This window comes from Nematostella vectensis, chromosome 9, assembly GCF_932526225.1.
Source record: "Nematostella vectensis chromosome 9, jaNemVect1.1, whole genome shotgun sequence".
Classification (NCBI taxonomy): Eukaryota; Metazoa; Cnidaria; class Anthozoa; order Actiniaria; family Edwardsiidae; genus Nematostella; species Nematostella vectensis.
The window spans coordinates 15,072,806-15,094,143 of record NC_064042.1 but is presented as its reverse complement, the minus strand read 5'-3'; the positions used below and the strand labels follow the sequence as shown (position 1 = coordinate 15,094,143).

The 21,338-nt window shown below is 38.2% G+C and overlaps 1 protein-coding gene across 2 annotated transcripts; it reads right to left on the bottom strand.

Moving 5' to 3' along the window:
• Positions 1 to 1,013: 1,013 nt before the first annotated feature.
• Positions 1,014 to 20,566, bottom strand: LOC5506610 (cAMP-dependent protein kinase catalytic subunit PRKX). Of its 2 annotated transcripts, none has more exons than XM_001627278.3 (9): positions 20,327 to 20,565; positions 20,067 to 20,235; positions 17,720 to 17,983; positions 17,361 to 17,480; positions 16,857 to 16,955; positions 7,305 to 7,362; positions 5,685 to 5,762; positions 3,320 to 3,464; positions 1,014 to 2,005 (listed from the first exon to the last, which is right to left on the bottom strand). In XM_001627278.3, exons 1-8 carry the CDS (start codon positions 20,397 to 20,399, stop codon positions 3,339 to 3,341), a joined length of 987 nt encoding a protein of 328 aa, XP_001627328.1. In that variant the 5' UTR covers positions 20,400 to 20,565; the 3' UTR covers positions 1,014 to 2,005; positions 3,320 to 3,338. The 2 variants fall into 2 exon arrangements, with proteins under 2 accessions (XP_001627328.1, XP_048589025.1); XM_048733068.1 differs by lacking the exon at positions 1,014 to 2,005 and adding an exon at positions 2,146 to 2,504 and having other exon boundaries at positions 3,311 to 3,464; positions 20,327 to 20,566.
• Between the last annotated feature and the right edge of the window lie 772 nt (positions 20,567 to 21,338).

Genomic DNA, 21,338 nt, shown 5'->3' with positions numbered 1-21,338 from the left:
AATACACCTATTGTGACCCTGGTAATACACCTATTGTGTCCCTGGTAATACACCTATTGTGACCCTGGTAATACACCTATTGTGCCCCTGGTAATACACCTATTGTGTTCCTGGTAATATACCTATTGTGACCCTGGTAATATACCTATTGTGACCCTGGTAATACACCTATTGTGCCCCTGGTAATACACCTATTGTGTTCCTGGTAATACACCTATTGTGTTCCTGGTAATGCACCTATTGTGACCCTGGTAATACACCTATTGTGTCCCTGGTAATACACCTATTGTGACCCTGGTAATACACCTATTGTGTCCCTGGTAATACACCTATTGTGTCCATGGTAATACACCTATTGTGACCCTGGTAATACACCTATTGTGCCCCTGGTAATACACCTATTGTGACCCTGGTAATACACCTATTGTGTCCCTGGTAATACACCTATTGTGTCCCTGGTAATACACCTATTGTGACCCTGGTAATACACCTATTGTGACCCTGGTAATACACCTATTGTGTCCCTGGTAATACACCTATTGTGTCCCTGGTAATACACCTATTGTGACCCTGGTAATACACCTATTGTGTCCCTGGTAATACACCTATTGTGTCCCAGGTAATACACCTGTTTCGAATAAGCTTGCACTGGGTGAACCACGTGCTGCGACCCACGGTGCTTTTAGGGTTTTAAACATAAAGGGAATATGGAAAGATATGAATTAACTCCAGGTATGTAAAGCTGTAAAATTATTGTTTAGGTGATTATGTTCGCCAAAGATCAGATCGATTGCACGCTTTGAAGGGGATTCTACGGGTTTCAATTTGAACGAATTTTTGAAAACAATTACTCGCGAGAGGCCTAAATGTTAATCGTTTCGTAAAGCTTGAAATGTCGGCCCATCTTCTTTCCCCCATTTTCCATAGCTGAAACATAAATAGAGTTAAGACTATATAAGGTTATGCCCTAATTAGGAATGGTTATGGCCAAGCAAAATGAATAAGACAATATATTATCAAACACTCCAGGTTTTATTGGACGAAATAAAAATACATACAGGGGCTTTTGTTTGAAAATTTGATGCAAAAATGTTATTTTAAAATTTGTATTAGCTCTTTAAAAAGCTCGCCCTTAAGCCATAGTTTGGCTCTATTCGTATCTGTACAAAATATTCACAATAATCGATAACAAATCCTTATATTCTTATATCAGCATGCATGTTTTCAAATAGAAGTCTTCCTCTGGAAGAAATGAGGTCCCACAAATGGGTTTTGTACTAAGTGTGATTCTATCCATTTTGTGTGAGAAAGGCTGTAATTGATGATATAAAATTTAACCCTTTGCGTATAAGTATAAAAAGAGGTAATATTCAGAAAGGATAAATGTAGGAATTGCTGTTTGAAATATTCTGCAAACTCTGGCAAATGGTTTAAAATTGTTTAACAGCTTTCTGGCTTTCTCAGTCAAACTCTGCCCTGGGTCAGTTCCAGGGATTTGCGCGCCGCTTTTATTCTGGGCGAGACTAGGCTCCATTCCAAGTGCAGCCGAAATACACATCGTTCTTTCTGATTAGTCAGCACTTTTGGCTGGAATGTTGGAAGGGAAAGATTTATGTGTTGACCAAGGACCATTCACCAAGGTTTCTTGAGGGAAGCCATGATACAGTTTGTCGACTAGATTTCTAAAGATGAATTCACAAAATCCTTAAAAACGCAGTAAATGAGGCAAGATTGTGAACTAGACACACCACTGCACATTAAGGCTTGCGTTATTTGTAAAAATAAAGCTCGTTGGGTTGCTTTCCTGTATAACACGTTACGGACAATCGCGTGATTTGTTTAACGCCCTAGAAGATATTTCCCTATGTTTTCCTCATTTCTAAACAATTACAGTGAAATAAATAGGAAATGAGACGTTGATAAGTACATCAAGCTAAATTGAATATTACTCCAGGGAATTGATTCTTGAGCTTGGTCCAAATGCATTGGTAGATCGAATAGTTTACTGAAAACAAACAAAGAAATACGAGCTTTATTTCACAGTTGACACCAAAATCAATTTCTAATACTTCATACCGTACTTTACTTTTAACTGTACATTACTTTAATCTTCCGCTAACTCAAAGTAACTTCTTTTTTCTTTTATTTATCTCCCTCTACACTTTTTTTACCCTCCCAATTTAGCCCGTAGGAATTACGGAGGTCTGTATAAAGGCTATCCCAATCCAAAACTCTAAAATAAATCTTGAAAACATTTCTTTTACTTAATTGGCGAATTCGATGGCTGCGAGGATCTGTTGAAAAGGACATTGGGCTTTCGCCAGAATTATTTTTTTCTTTGCGCCGAACAATCACAAAACCGTATATATCATGTGCTATTCACATGGTTGCAATATGCCTAACTCGAAAAGTCGTCAACTGATTATTACCCACATTGAAAAAATAAGCCATTTCTTCGAACTGGAAAAGTCAACGTTAAAAATACTCAACCACATAGATGCAAGTTCCCTGCTAGCAGAGGCCTCTTTTCTCTGTATTTCGCTGGGCTGGAGTTCGCGAAGAAAAGATACCTCTGCCATGGGTCGAGACTGTTTCTGTTGCGCATGCGTGAGCGGTAATAAGCGACCGACAAAACCCGTACCACCGCGCGAAAGCTGTCAATATGCTAATATGCTTTGCATGGGTTCAGTCGAAAATCATGAATCAAACTCCGGTTAGTTCTCCTCTTCGAAAAAAAAAAACAACTGTTCAATTTCAATCACCTAAAACGTCAATAAAAAGATTGAACAACAAACGCAGCAAAGACGAGTTTTGTCTTGTTTGTGGGATTAATTTCAAGACATCTGGGCAGGCGAGTTTCTTCAATGTAAATATCGCACAGTTGGATTCGAAGAAAATGTTACAAAACTTTTTGGTAAACTTAGATCAGATATTCCCAGAAGAATATGCAAAACATGTAAACGGAAGATTGACTCGTTAGTCAAAAGAGAGAAAATTCTGAATGAAGATAAGGCATTGAATGGCTTCTTTTATAATTCGTCGCGTGATATTTCTACGGAGGACGCCGTTTCGAATGCGGGCTTATTATTTCGCAGCGGATATACGTTTCATGCATGCGCTAGTCATTGTGGGCTCAAATAGTGGCCAGTAATTAATGAACGGAGCATGCGCTCTGGATCTCGTCCACGATCGTGGACGGCGGTTTGATCAAACGAACTTGCGACCCATGGCAGAGGTATCTTTTCCACGCGAACTCTAGCCCAGCGAAATACAGAGAAAAGAGGCCTCTGCTAGCAGGGAAAGATGCAAGCCACCGTACCTTCTAACTCAAAGAGTCGTTAAAAATCTTTGAAAGGCTCGAGGTGCTTGGCGTTCAAGGGCGGGGCTCCTCTCCAGTCCTCCTCCGGGTAGTCGTCAAAGTTTCTCGTGTCTCCCGGATGTGATATTTTAGGGTTAATAGGTGGCTATAGAAACAAACAAACAAAAAACACTGTTAATAGTCTTGTTTCGACTAATATCTTAAAAACTGAAGAGAAGGACACATTATCAGTGGCGTAACGCATATAGGGGCAACCACCTCTGAGTTTTTTTATGACCAGTAGGGGCGTGGCTGTGCCCCCCTCCAAGCTTTCTTAATGTATCACACCATCCTTTCCCCAGTTTTCGATATCCATTACGGCCTGGACGCAACGGGATGATGAGATGAATTTAAAGTACTTACAGCACTGGAGTAAAGAATATGACAATACTAGAACGATACAAGCATACTAATGTCCATTGTATTTGCGAACGATTCGTCTGATACCGAGGCTCGCACTGTATGCCCATAGTGCCTCTTTCTAGCAGCCACAGAACAATTGGAGACTTTATCGTAACATTGTAACGGTAGTTACGGAAAAAAATTAATCGAACAGTTTTCCTAGCGCCTTTTTGCTACAGAAGAATTGGAGACTTTATCGTAACATTGTAACGGTCTCATATTTAGATGGATTCAATCAACCATGAACCTCTCTAGTTACGGAAAAAAATATAATCGCACAGTTTTCCTAGCTCTTTTTTGCTACAGTAGAATTGGATTGTTTATCGCAACAATGTAACGGTCTAGAAAGATTCAATCATAAGCCCCTCTTGGTGATGGCAGCACTGGTTTCCACGCCGCCATCGCCGTGATGCCATCGAACTTGGTTCATGGTACGCTGTGGTCCATTTATCAAATACCATCGACATTCTCATGTATGTAGAGTTTATGAAAGATTTCGTTATAAGACAGGATGTGAACAGAAGAGATCCATAACCTCCAGGGGGGAGGGAGTATTTGAAATTCCCGTGGAGCGGATTCTTTCTGTGCGGATATCTGGGCAATAATATTTAATTTAGAAATTGGCATGTACTATTATTTTTAGAACGCTAAAAGAGACATATATTTCATCATTGAGAAAGCTTACAAATTAAAAATAAACATCAAAAAGCCCGGTACTATAAACGATGTTGACTTAAAACATCTTGATATGTTGGAGAAGAGAGTTTCGTACTCTCTTGTTTCTTTTTTCTTCTTCTCTTTTTTAGGGGAGGGGGGGGGGGCGAAGCTCTCAGAGGGAATTTTCTTTGTGTGATTTTTGGTGTTTACTGTGATTATGAAATATAAATTTGTCAAGAATGATAATGCGAATATCAATTATATGTCAGAAGTAATTCCGTTACGACACTAACCCCTGACAGCAGAAATGAGCGCAAATGCGAGCAAAGCGAAAAGAGACGAAGATAGTTGTCAAAAGGCTTTCATCAATTGTCTAATTCAACATTTGAATTTGGCCTGATTTGATAGCAAGCTAACACAGTATGAATGTCTTGGCAGAATTTCCGGTTTAAGTTCAATATTGTGACGTTTAATAAAAGCTGGTCTGCGAAATACCACACTAGTAATAATGATGGCACCGCGCTGTCGAACTCGAGCGCCAACGAACACACACAAAAACATTGTATATTGTATATTATACTTTGTATGTTGAATTGGGACAGTGTTAGATTGTGCGCAGTTTTAAGTTGTACAAGGTGACATAAGATGACTTGGAGGAGGAACTGTGTTAGTGTTTTCCTCTCGTCAAATTCACCATTAAACTCGCTGCGTTAGACACGTTAGAAACGCTGCGTTAGACAGGTCAACCGTTCACCAGCAATGTCAAAGTGATGACGCATGAAATCAACACACTTTCGTAGCACTTTGGCAAAACAAGTAAAAGAAGAGAAGTCACTTTGGTTGAATATGTCATATGTCTAGTATGCATATGTGGGTAGAAATACTGTTGACAGGTTTCAGTAGATATTCCAGTCAAATTCTCTTTTTTAGTGATTTAGTGCGAGCAAGAAGCTTATCGCGAACTCGTACGAATCGAACCCGTTGAGTAAATCATTTTACTTCGTTCTGCACTTGTAATTGTCACATTTGTACCAAAGTTCGTGCCCCCCTTAACAAGAAGTGCTATTACGGAAGAGCCATTAAAAATGGAATTGGAGACAAGCAGGAAGGAAAAATAAAACTGAGCAATATTTCATGCGCGTCTTTGTAACAAAAAAAGCAAAGGTATGAGCGATCAAATTGAAATGAAAGAGCAAGAGAGAAAAGGTTCGAATAATATCACCTTTTCATTTTCATTTTTATAGTATTTCTAGAGATATTGTCTCACCTTTAATTTTCTTTGTAATACTAGGTTCCAATCTATAACTTTAAACCATTTATGGTTTTTCACATCTTCACTGCCATTCTGAAAACAAAACATGGAGATGCCACTCATGAACATAACATCAACAAACAGGCTTTACTTTGTTCCTATTTCTACTTATTCAAAGCAGGCAGAGGAGTCCGAACTCATTCAATTATCTGCTAGGAAGCGGTTGTTTTTCAACACGGACGGTGTGTGAAGTTTGATAAGATAGCTTGGTAGTCGTAACGAAAGCAATATCATTTTATGTACATAAAAAAGATAATTTACACGATACATAAATTACTTTAAAACTGGCTTGCACGAGAGGCCACTGAGAGTTAATAGAGAAAAAAAAATAAAGACAGAAAACAGACTGCCCGGCACAAGTAGCAAATTACCGGAAAAAGAAAAGCGGCTTTTACAGAAACATCGCAAAAGTAGGATCTTTCAAAATAAATCATCTTAATGGGATTTATGGTTAAATAAAGGTAGATTTTAAAATTTTAGTTCAAGTCTTCAAGGGCCTAAACGAGATGCTATTTGCTAAAGGTACTTGTTAAAAGCAAAATAAAGTGAAATACTTCCTACATGAAGCATGATAAGGAGGCATCTAGACTGTTGGGGAAATGATCGGAGATTTACATGAAAGCATGATTAACTAAATTATGGGGAAATAAAGTTTGCCTGTTCGATTATTTTTAGCCTCGGCTGAGGTAAGCACACGCACTGTTATCCGAGATGAATTTGTCTTATTTACATCCCCCACAATTACGCGACTGCGCTAGCTTGTACGTCATAGGAGATATTGCACTGAAGATTGTTTTTGGCTTGCCTGAGAGGCCACTGAGAGTTAATGAAATAATCCATTGTAAAACCTGCGTATTTGCCATATCCTAATCCCAACAGGATCCTCCAGACAAAGTAGAGATCATTATCGACGAGTATTATTAGTAGATCATTTTTTAGATGCGCGAATAAGAGAGAGAAATAAAGGAGAAAGAGAGTGATTGAACCTCCATCGTTGGGAGAATCAAATCTGAGGGAAGAAGCTTATCTTGCCAAGTGAATGAAATCAGTCTTTTAAAAATACTATTTTTATAACGTTGTTTAGTTGTTTCTAGATCATAAGATCAATTATACATGAATCGACAAACAAAAAAAGGCTTCAAGTTTATAGGTTTGAGAAGTGGAATATATGGGCACTTAAATTTTACATTATGCTTGAGGGCGACTACCCCCCTTGATGTACAATAGCACAACGTCGGTTAATTTACGATGCTAGTGATTGAAACATAGTTGACACGACAAAAAAACTTAGAATACTAAAAATAAAATCTTACCCTTCAAAATCTCACGAAGAGTGTTCTCAAAAAGAAATAACCTAATTCTCTAAATCCTGTACATTAGAAGCGAGCAAAAAGCCGAATATCTTATTTGCCTGAAGTGAAAAAAAACTAAAGCGTGCGAAAGGAAGTATTTCAAAAGGGCACTCGAGAAAAGTGAAATCTCCCCAAGCACCTTGAGGACGGGAATTAATTGACATTTGACATGCAGTTGCTATGGCAGCATACGTGCGTTGTTATGGAGACGCATGCAACGTACCTTCATGCTACCGAGCCTCCGCGTTCGGTCGTGAACTAGAAGCTTCTTGATAAGATCCCTGAAAATTGATTAGAAAAGCACCGTTATCGAGCACATCTCGCCATATAATACTGCCAGATTGCGGTTCTGAGGAAAAAATCACGGTTACCCGATAAAAGAATGGTTTGCTTGGTGTAGTGTTGTAATCTGGACGACTTTCATATTGTATTGATAAATACTGCTTTCTATTCAAGGAAGTCGAAATAATAACAGTACCATAAGCTGTATCCCAGCTATTGACATTAGTTGCACATTGAAATGAAAAGTTTAAGGGATAATTAATATATTTATACCATTAGCAATAATCAATAATTAATATTTACAATTAGCCATCCATTTTTATCATAACGCCACTCCTTGATTAAAACCAAAAATAGCAATTCACGTTATGCTGACAATTATAATTTAAAAACAATTTAAAAATGATGACGCTAAGCCCTTTCATTTAGCATTTTTATATTCGTCAGTACGGCTTTCATTATAATAATGAAAATCACCATTGCAGTTGCACTTTCGCAATTACTTTCATTATCCACGCAAGGTACATTAAATATCAGCTGGGCTAAAAGTGTATGCACAGCGGCACGTTTCTAACTCAGGTTCACAAAGTACAATAAAAAACGCTTGTGTGAAAGAACTCCCATTGTTCACTTTGGGTGCTCTGTTAATTATTCTCAAGCGGACGTGGAAATACGGCCACCGCACGTGATCAGATGTAACACAGCCGTCTGTAGCACATCAGTGCAGCACATTGAAGTTGTAAGTCATCACATTATGGGTTCAAGTCCTGTGTAGACCATCGAGTGTGTGTACAACTCTACGAGCAAAACACACAAAACGCCACCGCCAAAATGATGTTTTCAAACCTGTTTAGTACTCTAAACGAGCAGGAAGCCCACAAGAAAATATCGCGAGATTACAGCGCTGCTATAAAATGTATAGGAAGACATCGAGTTCCGAACCCCGGAGAATCACACGAGGCTGAGGAGACCTCAAGTGAATCATTTGAATTGACTCATGAGAATTCTCCCAGGCATATTTCAGTAGAGGATCTTCCAAAGGGAAGATTTCGTTCACGGTCGCTCGTCCATCCGGCAACGCGAAACTTCGCGGTAAAACCGAGAAGCGGAACGCTTTTGGCCCCGAGTAATCCAGTGCTTCCCCCGATACCGGAGAGGTCAAAAGGAAAGGGACTTTTGGAGCAGAATACCTTACAGGTTGGACCTCTAAAGCAGGGAAAGCTTCCAGCAATTATGGGATCAAAGAGAATACAACACAGAAAATTAAACGAGGACATTTCATTGGATTCGTGGGGCTTTCTCAAGTGTGAGCGTATTCAACCGACAGAACTCGAAGCTGCCTCTAGAGGCAAGCAGAGAAGCATGGCTAAATCACCATCTCAAAACAATCCAGACTTAATAGTTCGACTAGAAGAAGAAAAATCAGGCAAGGAACGAACGAACAAAAATGTTAAAAGCCGAATAAAGGGATTTCTCCGAGGAGCAATGCCTTCAAAATTTTTCTGAATATATTTTTCCAGAGAACATTTTTACAGTTCATTCTGTCTCAAGCTTTTATACATAGATATAAGATAGAATTATGCCAAACAGGTGCTTCTTTTTTTCTAAAGACCTTTGAAATTCATGTAATCAGAAATACAAAAGCAGTAAAATAGATACTCGATTTAATCACGACCATAAACCCCAATGTAGAAAAGTAAAAACATTTAAAAATAAACCATTAATAATCAGAAGTCGTATTCGTGTCACAATAATTCATATAAAATTGAAATCTGATCGGTTTTGTTAATGTTGCTCTTAGTTTTGGAATAATAACTTTCTCTAACAAGCAATACGTTTGCCATCTATGAAAATAACTGCTTTGAAACGGCGCGGCGCTAATTTCCGCAGAGCAACCAAACGCGTTTCCATTTGATAAGTTACCGAGTAAAACTCGAGAAAGGCATTTTTGCTACAATTGATCGGCTCAGGGATAGCTAGAAATAGATCAAAATGAATGTCTCCTGTTTTTCACTTCATTTCGTTGCTGAATATTGATCGAATTTGACATAAAAAGACGTAGCTCTCGCACATAGTCTTCGTTATACAAAAATAAACATTAAAAAGATACTTGAAAGATTATCTACCACTTGACAAAGTACTCTCCACGTATTTGCGGACCCGACGGAGTTTATCGAATAGAACTTCTCCAGAAATATCATCTCTGTGTGTTTTTTTTTTTTCAATAAAATGACATTGGATTAGAACTCCTTAATGAAAAGCTCATAAATATGGTTTAAATGTCTGTTTTTGATATGTTTTTTTAAGTTAATTGTTCGAGAAATTAAAATAATGTAATTGACTAGGCGGCACTTCGCCTTTTTTCTGATGTTGTAAGTAGAAAAATTTCTTCTTTTTAATGTGTTGTTGTAAACAAGTAGCTAAAATAAGCGAGGATATTAAGATTATCAACAACTCGGGGGAAAACCGATAAGGTCTTAAATCACAATAACTTCAGGGGAGAAGCTTTATCTAATTCACAAGAATTAACATTAGGATATGGCTAAATGTAAATTACCAAGTGCACTTTGCTAAACAAATAAATCGATAATACGCAGCTAAGCTTCACGAAAAATAAAACGTGGAGCAGAATTTAAACGAATATTTCTCACACAAACATCCTCTTCTAATGGCTAATTTATTTCCGTCTTGAAGAAAAACGGGAGGTCTTTTTTCAATATAATTACAGACCATGGGAGACTTAACCACCTCCTGAAAAGAATGAAATTGAAAGGGAAGTTAGGTTCAAATAAATTCTAAAGTTCGTTTTAAAAGCCCAGTAAAAGCCTAGTGAGACACCTGAGGGGCTGATAACGATAATACCCTGATTTTCTAGATAATTTGTTTTTTTTCAGTGCGCGCAATTTTTTTCAAATCTATCCCGTGCAGTACGATTTATTTACCACACTTGTGTGGTAAGCCTTTTGGCGAAATACGTGTACACAAATCCATTACAAGAAATAAGATGCTTCTTGACGCCATTTTTTATTAATGTTAAGCTCCCCATTTCATCAAAATACGAAAAAAACACCGACCGGTCTTAAAACAGGGTCCTGAAAGGGAGGGGGGGGGGGGGGGGGGTCCCGTTTCCTGGCCGTTATTTTCGCAAAATCCCGGTCCCAGGTAGGTAAAATCCTGGTGGCTTTACTGTATTACAAAGTATGGTTATATTATATACTGTATATGCAACAAAAAAGCCCTATCTTAAATGAAACCGCTGACAAAAATTTCGCAGACTCTCCTCCTAAAATGAATCTTGAATTTTCTTTTCTTCCGTTTTTGTTTTGACGAAGGTGGGCGCGGTTAATGATTGGCGCCAATTCCCCCCCATATTTTTATGTCCTTGTTTACGTTAATAATTCTTTAAATCAATTTACATATTGTAAAATAAGCACAAGCCTCTGTTTTGTTATTGTTTACATGTGAAAATACTACGGCCTATTTGCAAGAAAACTTCAAAACAATTATTCACGAATGGAGCCTTAAACTTTAATGATGAATGCTTTGTGCGACTTGGCGTTATGCGTAAAATGACGGCGTGACTAAAGAATGCGTGACGGGGCTGATTGGTACAAAAAGGGGACTTGCGCTAACAGATCACGTGACTATTGGGGTGGCAAACTAGCGCGCGCTCAGGCGTTTAGCGGCAAAATTACAGCAACAAACAGCAACTTATTCAACGCTTACGAAAAAAGTCAGAAGTACTTTTTCAGAAAGTGTTTAGTTTCATTTAAATATTTTTTTCGTCGTTCTCTGGTGTGACGGGTTCAGTCATTTTTTATTTTTTTGTTCGATTATTTTGTTTTGGATTTGGCGACCTACAATCTGTTACAAAACTAATGGGACACTTTCCCTCCAACCTTCCTCAATGTTGGAGGACAAATGATCACCTTGCTACTGCTTGTGTTTTGAGCTGAAAAATCGCCTCTAACCAATATTAATCGGGGGGAGAGGGTTGGCGGTTGTTCGTATGGGAAGTGTCCCACTTACTTTTGTTGAAGATTGTAGAAACGTCATGTGATCTCTTAGTCCGCTATTGCTCGTTGCTATTAGCAATCAGTAGAGACCCAGTAGAAATGAATGACAGTCCGACTTGAAAATGTTGTTCACACGTGGGCACATAATGCCAATTGGATCCAAATAGCACTGCTTGTACCGATACGTCCCGTTTAAACAATGCCAGCATCGCTTTGAGAAACGCACAGCTTCGCTGGGGCCGGCAATACCTTTGCTGTTTGTACACTATGGGATTTCCTCTATGGAGACAAGGGCTTTGAGCAAAAAAGCTAAAAAAAAACTTATTTACGCTTACGAATTTTTCAAATTTTAGCCAGACTTAGCCACTTAAAAAGTCATGTGATTTCTTTAATGCAATACTGCTTTTTTTGCCAATGTCGGCGCTGGCTGCACGGGAGTTTTATAGAAAACAAATAACAGGTATAACAGGTGCGGCGGACAGGGAGGGGCAGGGCGACGCATGACCCCCCCCCCCACCCCCCGCTTTTCTGAGCAGCTGCGTTTTTTTAAATTAACATGCGGATTTTACATGTACTTAAATAGTGTTACATGTATAAATCGATTGATTGATAAAAGACAATATTATCCTTTTTTAACTGTTTGTATCATTTTACTGTGCTGTGTGTCAAACAAGGTCCCCCTTCAAAAATCCCTCAAACAGCCCTCCCCCTGGCCAATTTCGCCACCCCCCTCTTTTTTCACCGTCCCTATATAAAAATAGAACGTACGAGAAACAAAAAGATTTTATGTTTATTTATTTTACAATTTTATTTCTATTATTTATTTATTTCTATTTTTTTAGTCCTGTGTAGACCATCGAGTGTGTGTACAACTCTACGAGCAAAACACACAAAACGCCACCGCCAAAATGATGTTTTCAAACCTGTTTAGTACTCTAAACGAGCAGGAAGCCCACAAGAAAATATCGCGAGATTACAGCGCTGCTATAAAATGTATAGGAAGACATCGAGTTCCGAACCCCGGAGAATCACACGAGGCTGAGGAGACCTCAAGTGAATCATTTGAATTGACTCATGAGAATTCTCCCAGGCATATTTCAGTAGAGGATCTTCCAAAGGGAAGATTTCGTTCACGGTCGCTCGTCCATCCGGCAACGCGAAACTTCGCGGTAAAACCGAGAAGCGGAACGCTTTTGGCCCCGAGTAATCCAGTGCTTCCCCCGATACCGGAGAGGTCAAAAGGAAAGGGACTTTTGGAGCAGAATACCTTACAGGTTGGACCTCTAAAGCAGGGAAAGCTTCCAGCAATTATGGGATCAAAGAGAATACAACACAGAAAATTAAACGAGGACATTTCATTGGATTCGTGGGGCTTTCTCAAGTGTGAGCGTATTCAACCGACAGAACTCGAAGCTGCCTCTAGAGGCAAGCAGAGAAGCATGGCTAAATCACCATCTCAAAACAATCCAGACTTAATAGTTCGACTAGAAGAAGAAAAATCAGGCAAGGAACGAACGAACAAAAATGTTAAAAGCCGAATAAAGGGATTTCTCCGAGGAGCAATGCCTTCAAAATTTTTCTGAATATATTTTTCCAGAGAACATTTTTACAGTTCATTCTGTCTCAAGCTTTTATACATAGATATAAGATAGAATTATGCCAAACAGGTGCTTCTTTTTTTCTAAAGACCTTTGAAATTCATGTAATCAGAAATACAAAAGCAGTAAAATAGATACTCGATTTAATCACGACCATAAACCCCAATGTAGAAAAGTAAAAACATTTAAAAATAAACCATTAATAATCAGAAGTCGTATTCGTGTCACAATAATTCATATAAAATTGAAATCTGATCGGTTTTGTTAATGTTGCTCTTAGTTTTGGAATAATAACTTTCTCTAACAAGCAATACGTTTGCCATCTATGAAAATAACTGCTTTGAAACGGCGCGGCGCTAATTTCCGCAGAGCAACCAAACGCGTTTCCATTTGATAAGTTACCGAGTAAAACTCGAGAAAGGCATTTTTGCTACAATTGATCGGCTCAGGGATAGCTAGAAATAGATCAAAATGAATGTCTCCTGTTTTTCACTTCATTTCGTTGCTGAATATTGATCGAATTTGACATAAAAAGACGTAGCTCTCGCACATAGTCTTCGTTATACAAAAATAAACATTAAAAAGATACTTGAAAGATTATCTACCACTTGACAAAGTACTCTCCACGTATTTGCGGACCCGACGGAGTTTATCGAATAGAACTTCTCCAGAAATATCATCTCTGTGTGTTTTTTTTTTTTCAATAAAATGACATTGGATTAGAACTCCTTAATGAAAAGCTCATAAATATGGTTTAAATGTCTGTTTTTGATATGTTTTTTTAAGTTAATTGTTCGAGAAATTAAAATAATGTAATTGACTAGGCGGCACTTCGCCTTTTTTCTGATGTTGTAAGTAGAAAAATTTCTTCTTTTTAATGTGTTGTTGTAAACAAGTAGCTAAAATAAGCGAGGATATTAAGATTATCAACAACTCGGGGGAAAACCGATAAGGTCTTAAATCACAATAACTTCAGGGGAGAAGCTTTATCTAATTCACAAGAATTAACATTAGGATATGGCTAAATGTAAATTACCAAGTGCACTTTGCTAAACAAATAAATCGATAATACGCAGCTAAGCTTCACGAAAAATAAAACGTGGAGCAGAATTTAAACGAATATTTCTCACACAAACATCCTCTTCTAATGGCTAATTTATTTCCGTCTTGAAGAAAAACGGGAGGTCTTTTTTCAATATAATTACAGACCATGGGAGACTTAACCACCTCCTGAAAAGAATGAAATTGAAAGGGAAGTTAGGTTCAAATAAATTCTAAAGTTCGTTTTAAAAGCCCAGTAAAAGCCTAGTGAGACACCTGAGGGGCTGATAACGATAATACCCTGATTTTCTAGATAATTTGTTTTTTTTCAGTGCGCGCAATTTTTTTCAAATCTATCCCGTGCAGTACGATTTATTTACCACACTTGTGTGGTAAGCCTTTTGGCGAAATACGTGTACACAAATCCATTACAAGAAATAAGATGCTTCTTGACGCCATTTTTTATTAATGTTAAGCTCCCCATTTCATCAAAATACGAAAAAAACACCGACCGGTCTTAAAACAGGGTCCTGAAAGGGAGGGGGGGGGGGGGGGGTCCCGTTTCCTGGCCGTTATTTTCGCAAAATCCCGGTCCCAGGTAGGTAAAATCCTGGTGGCTTTACTGTATTACAAAGTATGGTTATATTATATACTGTATATGCAACAAAAAAGCCCTATCTTAAATGAAACCGCTGACAAAAATTTCGCAGACTCTCCTCCTAAAATGAATCTTGAATTTTCTTTTCTTCCGTTTTTGTTTTGACGAAGGTGGGCGCGGTTAATGATTGGCGCCAATTCCCCCCCATATTTTTATGTCCTTGTTTACGTTAATAATTCTTTAAATCAATTTACATATTGTAAAATAAGCACAAGCCTCTGTTTTGTTATTGTTTACATGTGAAAATACTACGGCCTATTTGCAAGAAAACTTCAAAACAATTATTCACGAATGGAGCCTTAAACTTTAATGATGAATGCTTTGTGCGACTTGGCGTTATGCGTAAAATGACGGCGTGACTAAAGAATGCGTGACGGGGCTGATTGGTACAAAAAGGGGACTTGCGCTAACAGATCACGTGACTATTGGGGTGGCAAACTAGCGCGCGCTCAGGCGTTTAGCGGCAAAATTACAGCAACAAACAGCAACTTATTCAACGCTTACGAAAAAAGTCAGAAGTACTTTTTCAGAAAGTGTTTAGTTTCATTTAAATATTTTTTTCGTCGTTCTCTGGTGTGACGGGTTCAGTCATTTTTTATTTTTTTGTTCGATTATTTTGTTTTGGATTTGGCGACCTACAATCTGTTACAAAACTAATGGGACACTTTCCCTCCAACCTTCCTCAATGTTGGAGGACAAATGATCACCTTGCTACTGCTTGTGTTTTGAGCTGAAAAATCGCCTCTAACCAATATTAATCGGGGGGAGAGGGTTGGCGGTTGTTCGTATGGGAAGTGTCCCACTTACTTTTGTTGAAGATTGTAGAAACGTCATGTGATCTCTTAGTCCGCTATTGCTCGTTGCTATTAGCAATCAGTAGAGACCCAGTAGAAATGAATGACAGTCCGACTTGAAAATGTTGTTCACACGTGGGCACATAATGCCAATTGGATCCAAATAGCACTGCTTGTACCGATACGTCCCGTTTAAACAATGCCAGCATCGCTTTGAGAAACGCACAGCTTCGCTGGGGCCGGCAATACCTTTGCTGTTTGTACACTATGGGATTTCCTCTATGGAGACAAGGGCTTTGAGCAAAAAAGCTAAAAAAAAACTTATTTACGCTTACGAATTTTTCAAATTTTAGCCAGACTTAGCCACTTAAAAAGTCATGTGATTTCTTTAATGCAATACTGCTTTTTTTGCCAATGTCGGCGCTGGCTGCACGGGAGTTTTATAGAAAACAAATAACAGGTATAACAGGTGCGGCGGACAGGGAGGGGCAGGGCGACGCATGACCCCCCCCCCACCCCCCGCTTTTCTGAGCAGCTGCGTTTTTTTAAATTAACATGCGGATTTTACATGTACTTAAATAGTGTTACATGTATAAATCGATTGATTGATAAAAGACAATATTATCCTTTTTTAACTGTTTGTATCATTTTACTGTGCTGTGTGTCAAACAAGGTCCCCCTTCAAAAATCCCTCAAACAGCCCTCCCCCTGGCCAATTTCGCCACCCCCCTCTTTTTTCACCGTCCCTATATAAAAATAGAACGTACGAGAAACAAAAAGATTTTATGTTTATTTATTTTACAATTTTATTTCTAGGTTTATTTGTTAGATCAAAACTGTCGATGTCTTTGATAGCAGGACTCACTTTGCACCATGCACAGTATACACTATGTGTATGTGTTAAATAGCTGGACACGCTTCCACCATGTATACACTATGTGTGTGTGTTAGACAGCAGGACTCACTTTGCGCCATGTATACACTATGTCTATGTGTTAGACAGAAGGACTCAGTTTGCACCATGTATACACTATGTGTATGTGTAAACTTAGTGTATGTGTTAGATAGCAGGACTCAGTTTGTATACAATATGTGTTTGTATTAGATAGCAGGAGTCTCTTGCACCATGTATACACTATGTGTATGTATACACTATTTGTATGTGTTAATAGCTGGACTCACTTCCACCATGTATACACTATGTGTATGTGTTAGCAGGACTCACTTTGCGCCATGTATACACTATGTGTGTGAGATAGATAGCAGGACTCACTTTGCACCATATATACACTATGTCTATGTGTTAGATAGCAGGACTCAGTTTGCACCATGTATACACTATGTGTATGTGTAAACTTAGTGTATGTGTTAGATAGCAGGACTCACTTTGCAGATGTGTTGTCCATATGCTTTGGCCACTCCACCTTTCCAGACAGTATCTTCTCGTAAATCCCAAATGGGTTGTCATCAAAAAACGGTGGATATCTGCAAAACATCAAGTGATATTTCAAGTTATTAAGGACCAGCTAACAAATTTCAGGCTGAATAGTCTTCTAAGATAATTGAACCTTATCTAACAGTACTCAATATAATATTCTTGGAATAATGATTTTGATTTAACAATATTCTCAATATAATGAGGCTTTATTTCCACTTTCTTATGGAAGGGTGTGACTTGCCTTGAGCAAAGGGTGCTGCAAAAAGGTTACTTTATATTCCATCCGCAGGATCAAAAGAATCCCAGGACACTCATGACTAACTGCTTTCTATGCCCTGTTTATGATATTGTGAGGTTTTGTATTTTACAAGCACTTCCACCCCCCTCCCTATCCCAATACTTGCTCTTTATGGAGGAGGCCTGTGAACGACTGTGAGGCTAAAAAAACTCACCCTACAAGCATTTCATAAATAAGAATTCCTAGTGCCCACCAATCCACTGCTTTGTTGTGTCCTTTACTCTGAATAATCTCAGGTGCAAGGTATTCCGGGGTACCACATAATGTCCATGTCCTACAAATAAACCAATCAAAAAAGGTTACAAGCAGCTTGTTAATAGCTACTCTGGGGGTACCACACAATATCTATAATATCCATACAAAAAAAACTATTAGAAAAGGCTTACTAACAGTCACGGTCATCAAATGGAAAAGTAGAATATTCAAAGGTCCTTCAATAAGAAATTACCCACTTGAATATCAAGGGCTAGTGTCTATCCCCCCTTGCCCTCCCTCCTGTATGTTTGTACTTACTTGTCATGAACTTCCTTAGCAAATCCAAAATCTGTAAGTTTGACATGACCATCTCTATCTAGCAAAATATTCTCTGGCTTTAAATCTCTATAAACTATACTATGCCCATGCAGATAGTCCATAGCAGAGACAATCTCTGAGCCAAAGAATAGTCCAGTCCCATTGTTAAATCTCCCAGCAGTTCGAAGATATGTAAACAACTCTCCACCACATGCATACTCCAACAACATGTAGAGAAACGTCTGATCATGCTGTGTCCACAACCTGAAACACAGGGAAATAAACCAATTACAAAACTGTGAAAAATCTTTTTCATCAAAGAAATAGAATCCACTCCCTGGCTATCCCCACACAAAAGAAATAATCAAACCCCCTCCCCCCCCCCAACCCCCCAAAATAAAGATGACACCAGCCTAAAAGACTCTCAAATGCACACAAAGAAAAAAAAATCTCAGTAAATAACCACAGTGATAAAAAAAATACCAGAAGTATTAGTCTCGATAGAATTAAAACAAAATAGGCTATAAATAAAAAATACATATCAGGCCAAAATAAATACATATAAATAAGATAAACTAAAAATAGTCATCAATTTAACCCTGTAACAAAATTCCATGGATTTAGAGATATTAATCTAGGAAGTTATTGTCAAATCAAAGGAAATTCGAGCTGAGATGTAATGTCTGCTGTATAAATAGCTATATTCCAAGTTTTAATAAGTCTAGACTTTATCACACTAAATGCAATTTGATAAATACATTTTTTTCAAATGTTATTATATTTGAAATAAGCTGGTGAACTATAGAGTAATCATGCTTTTTCAAATTTAGAGAAATTTAAATTGCTTTCTAACGTTTTTCGAAGTTCTATTCCTGAAATATATAAAGAGTGAAACTCGGCAAACAAGGGACAATATTTTCTCTGAATAAAAATTATTTTAGAAGTAAATAATTATTTTCAAGACTCAAACTAATTGAGGATTAAAATTACATAAGGCTAAATAAAGCAATAAATTGTTCAAACAAGAACTATCTTGTTTTCGTGCCCTGTTGTTTTTGTGCAGTCATTTGCGTAAGAGATGTTAAGTAAACATAGCAACAAAGACTTTAAGCTTTCTAATCCTAGGCTGTTTTAAGGGATAACTAAATAAAAGACAAAAGGTTTCGACAGTAACTTGAGTTTAAAAATGGATTTTAATTCCATCAGTTCTACTATAAATTAATCCTATTTCCGTTAAAACCAAGATAAAACCTTAGAACGTGAAACCCATCGCAACATTGATTTTTATCATGCGAGCAGAGAACGAAAACAATAGACTTTCTAAAAGTGTCGATGGCTTTTGGTTAAAAAAGAAAGCTTGTGCAAGAGGGAAGGAAAAGGTCATTTTAGCGCTTTTGCTCCAAGATAAATAAATCATGCCTCGCCAAATAATTAACACTTTGAATTCATCAAGGGTTGCTTTAGCAATACATGGTCTAGTCACATACTAATTTACAATAAAAATTCGAATGAAACCTTGTAATCAAAATGCTCATTTGCTTATAGAGTACGTTATCCAAACTAAAACAAATCAGCCCTTTGCATAGAAACTATCTTAGTTTTCTCGTATGCAAGTTGATCGACGCCTCGAAGGCCATTGAAGTGCTTTGTGACTCGAGTACACAAACTAAACCCGTTCTGGTAATTAAACTGTTTGCCTATTAAAACGGGTACTTCTGCCAATGCCCCACTTCACATAAGAATTAAAGTGGATTTCAATCAGGTTTTAGAATTTTGCGGGCGCGAGATTCTCCTTGAATAAGGTACCTTCACAAAACCAGTGACACAAGCATGTGTCGAGATCTCAAAAGAGATAGCACTGAAATGGCTTCCAAACAACAAAACTTTAGACACCTTTCTCACACCGTTTGAGTAAATAAAGATCTAAACTTCAACTGAACAAATTACAATGAAATAACTGAAGTGTCCGCTCCATGTGCAGCTTAATTATTTAAGAACAGAGCTATTTTTGGATCCTTTGGTTGACGACCAACATTCTGCATTCCTTCATAGGGTCAAACAATATTTCAAAGAATGACGGGGCATGCAAATGCGAGCAGAGACGATGGAGTTCGGGACGGCGCACAGGGTTTAGTTCACGATTATACCACGAGTTTACAAAGTAATCCCGTGATTCCGATGATTAAAAACGCTAGCGCAAGGGGATGGGGTTACGTTGCTATCAAAAGACAAGCAAAGCATTACATTCCAGCGCGCAAATTTCACGTCTAAACACTAAACTATCACAACAACTATCAAACGGGTAAATAACACACTCCAGGCACGCCATAAAACCCAGTGTACTTACAAATTTACGATGAATGGATGTTCTATGCTCATAAGAATGTTTTTCTCGTTCTGGACGTGTTCGACTTGCTTTAAGCGAATGACTTCACTGATGTTCATAATCTTCAGTGCGTAGAATTCTCCTCCACGTCGATCCCGTGCAAGCAAGACCCGACCGAAAGTACCCGTGCCTAGAAATCATAGCAGTCACACCATAAATCCATGATTCAAACAGCAGGAAAACAGCTTTGTCAGATGGGAGCCGATCGCTCCGTGGCTTACCCAGTGTTTTGGATAACTCGAAGTCCTGAAGTGTAGTTCGCTTGTCCTTTTTTCTCGTGCTTACAGCCGCCATGGCTAATCTAAGCCCTTGGTAAAGGCGCTTTGGTTGGACTAAAGCGGCATAAGAAAGCTGGATTGGGATTGACGATGACTAACGGAGCAAGGCAGCATGCAAGGCAAAGGGACTCAGGGTCGAAGTAGAGGGATTCACTGTCCGATGATAGATGCAAACGAATAGTTAACTCAAGCTGGGCTCTGATTGGTTGGCTATTTTGGCGGGATTGTTGAGTTGTATGCAAATACGCCAGAGGAGTGTAACGTTAGGTTGTGAAGGAGAAACCAGCCAGCCATGTCGAATTCAATTAAACATACCCTTGCCATAGTATATTTTATCTTTCAAACGAGTGTTTAAACAATTATTGTAACAATTATATCCTCAATCTTAATTACCAAAGAACAAAACGTTTTCCATATAGGGATTTCGCTCGTCAATTCTTCCTTGTCCTGTTTCCTAAAATAGCTTGTTTATTAATGTACTGTGGCGATATCATAATCCCTCGACACAATAAAAACAAAGTATTTTTATTAAAAAAGAACACCTTCTTTGTATCACAAGCTAACGTGCGCATCGCTTTAAGCTGGCCGATGGGGGTTTATATGTGTTCCAAATTTGGATCGCCATTTTTTCAATCTCATTTTTAAAGATATTCTATTTCTAGCATAGTTCTTCCTGTAGACAGGTGTGGGTAAACCCTACGGTCGTTATGTCAATCTTCAGTGAGCCAGTTTTACTTAGTTTTGACTGGAACATTCAAGAAATTATCAAAACAATATAAAAAAGTCAAACAGAGAAAGATATATATATTCTTTGTGTCTTATTAAACCTATTTTCTTTGTGAATTAAGAAATAGTGTTTTTTTTTTTTTTTAATTTATGACCAAAAATATGGCGTTGACCTCTTACAAAAGACCCCGTCGCGCCTCTTGTTTCAGCAAGGCCAGTCTGCTCTGGA

Excerpts from the sequence above, each read along its gene's own strand:
- LOC5506610 (XM_048733068.1), bottom strand. The coding sequence starts at position 20,399 with ATGGCGGCTGTAAGCACGAGAAAAAAGGACAAGCGAACTACACTTCAG. Across the intron at positions 7,363-16,856 it reads ATGGACAACACATCTGCAAA|GGATCTTATCAAGAAGCTTC; the intron begins GTGAGTCCTGCT and ends ATCAATTTTCAG. Across the intron at positions 3,465-5,684 it reads TATTACAAAGAAAATTAAAG|CCACCTATTAACCCTAAAAT; the intron begins GTGAGACAATAT and ends TTGTTTCTATAG.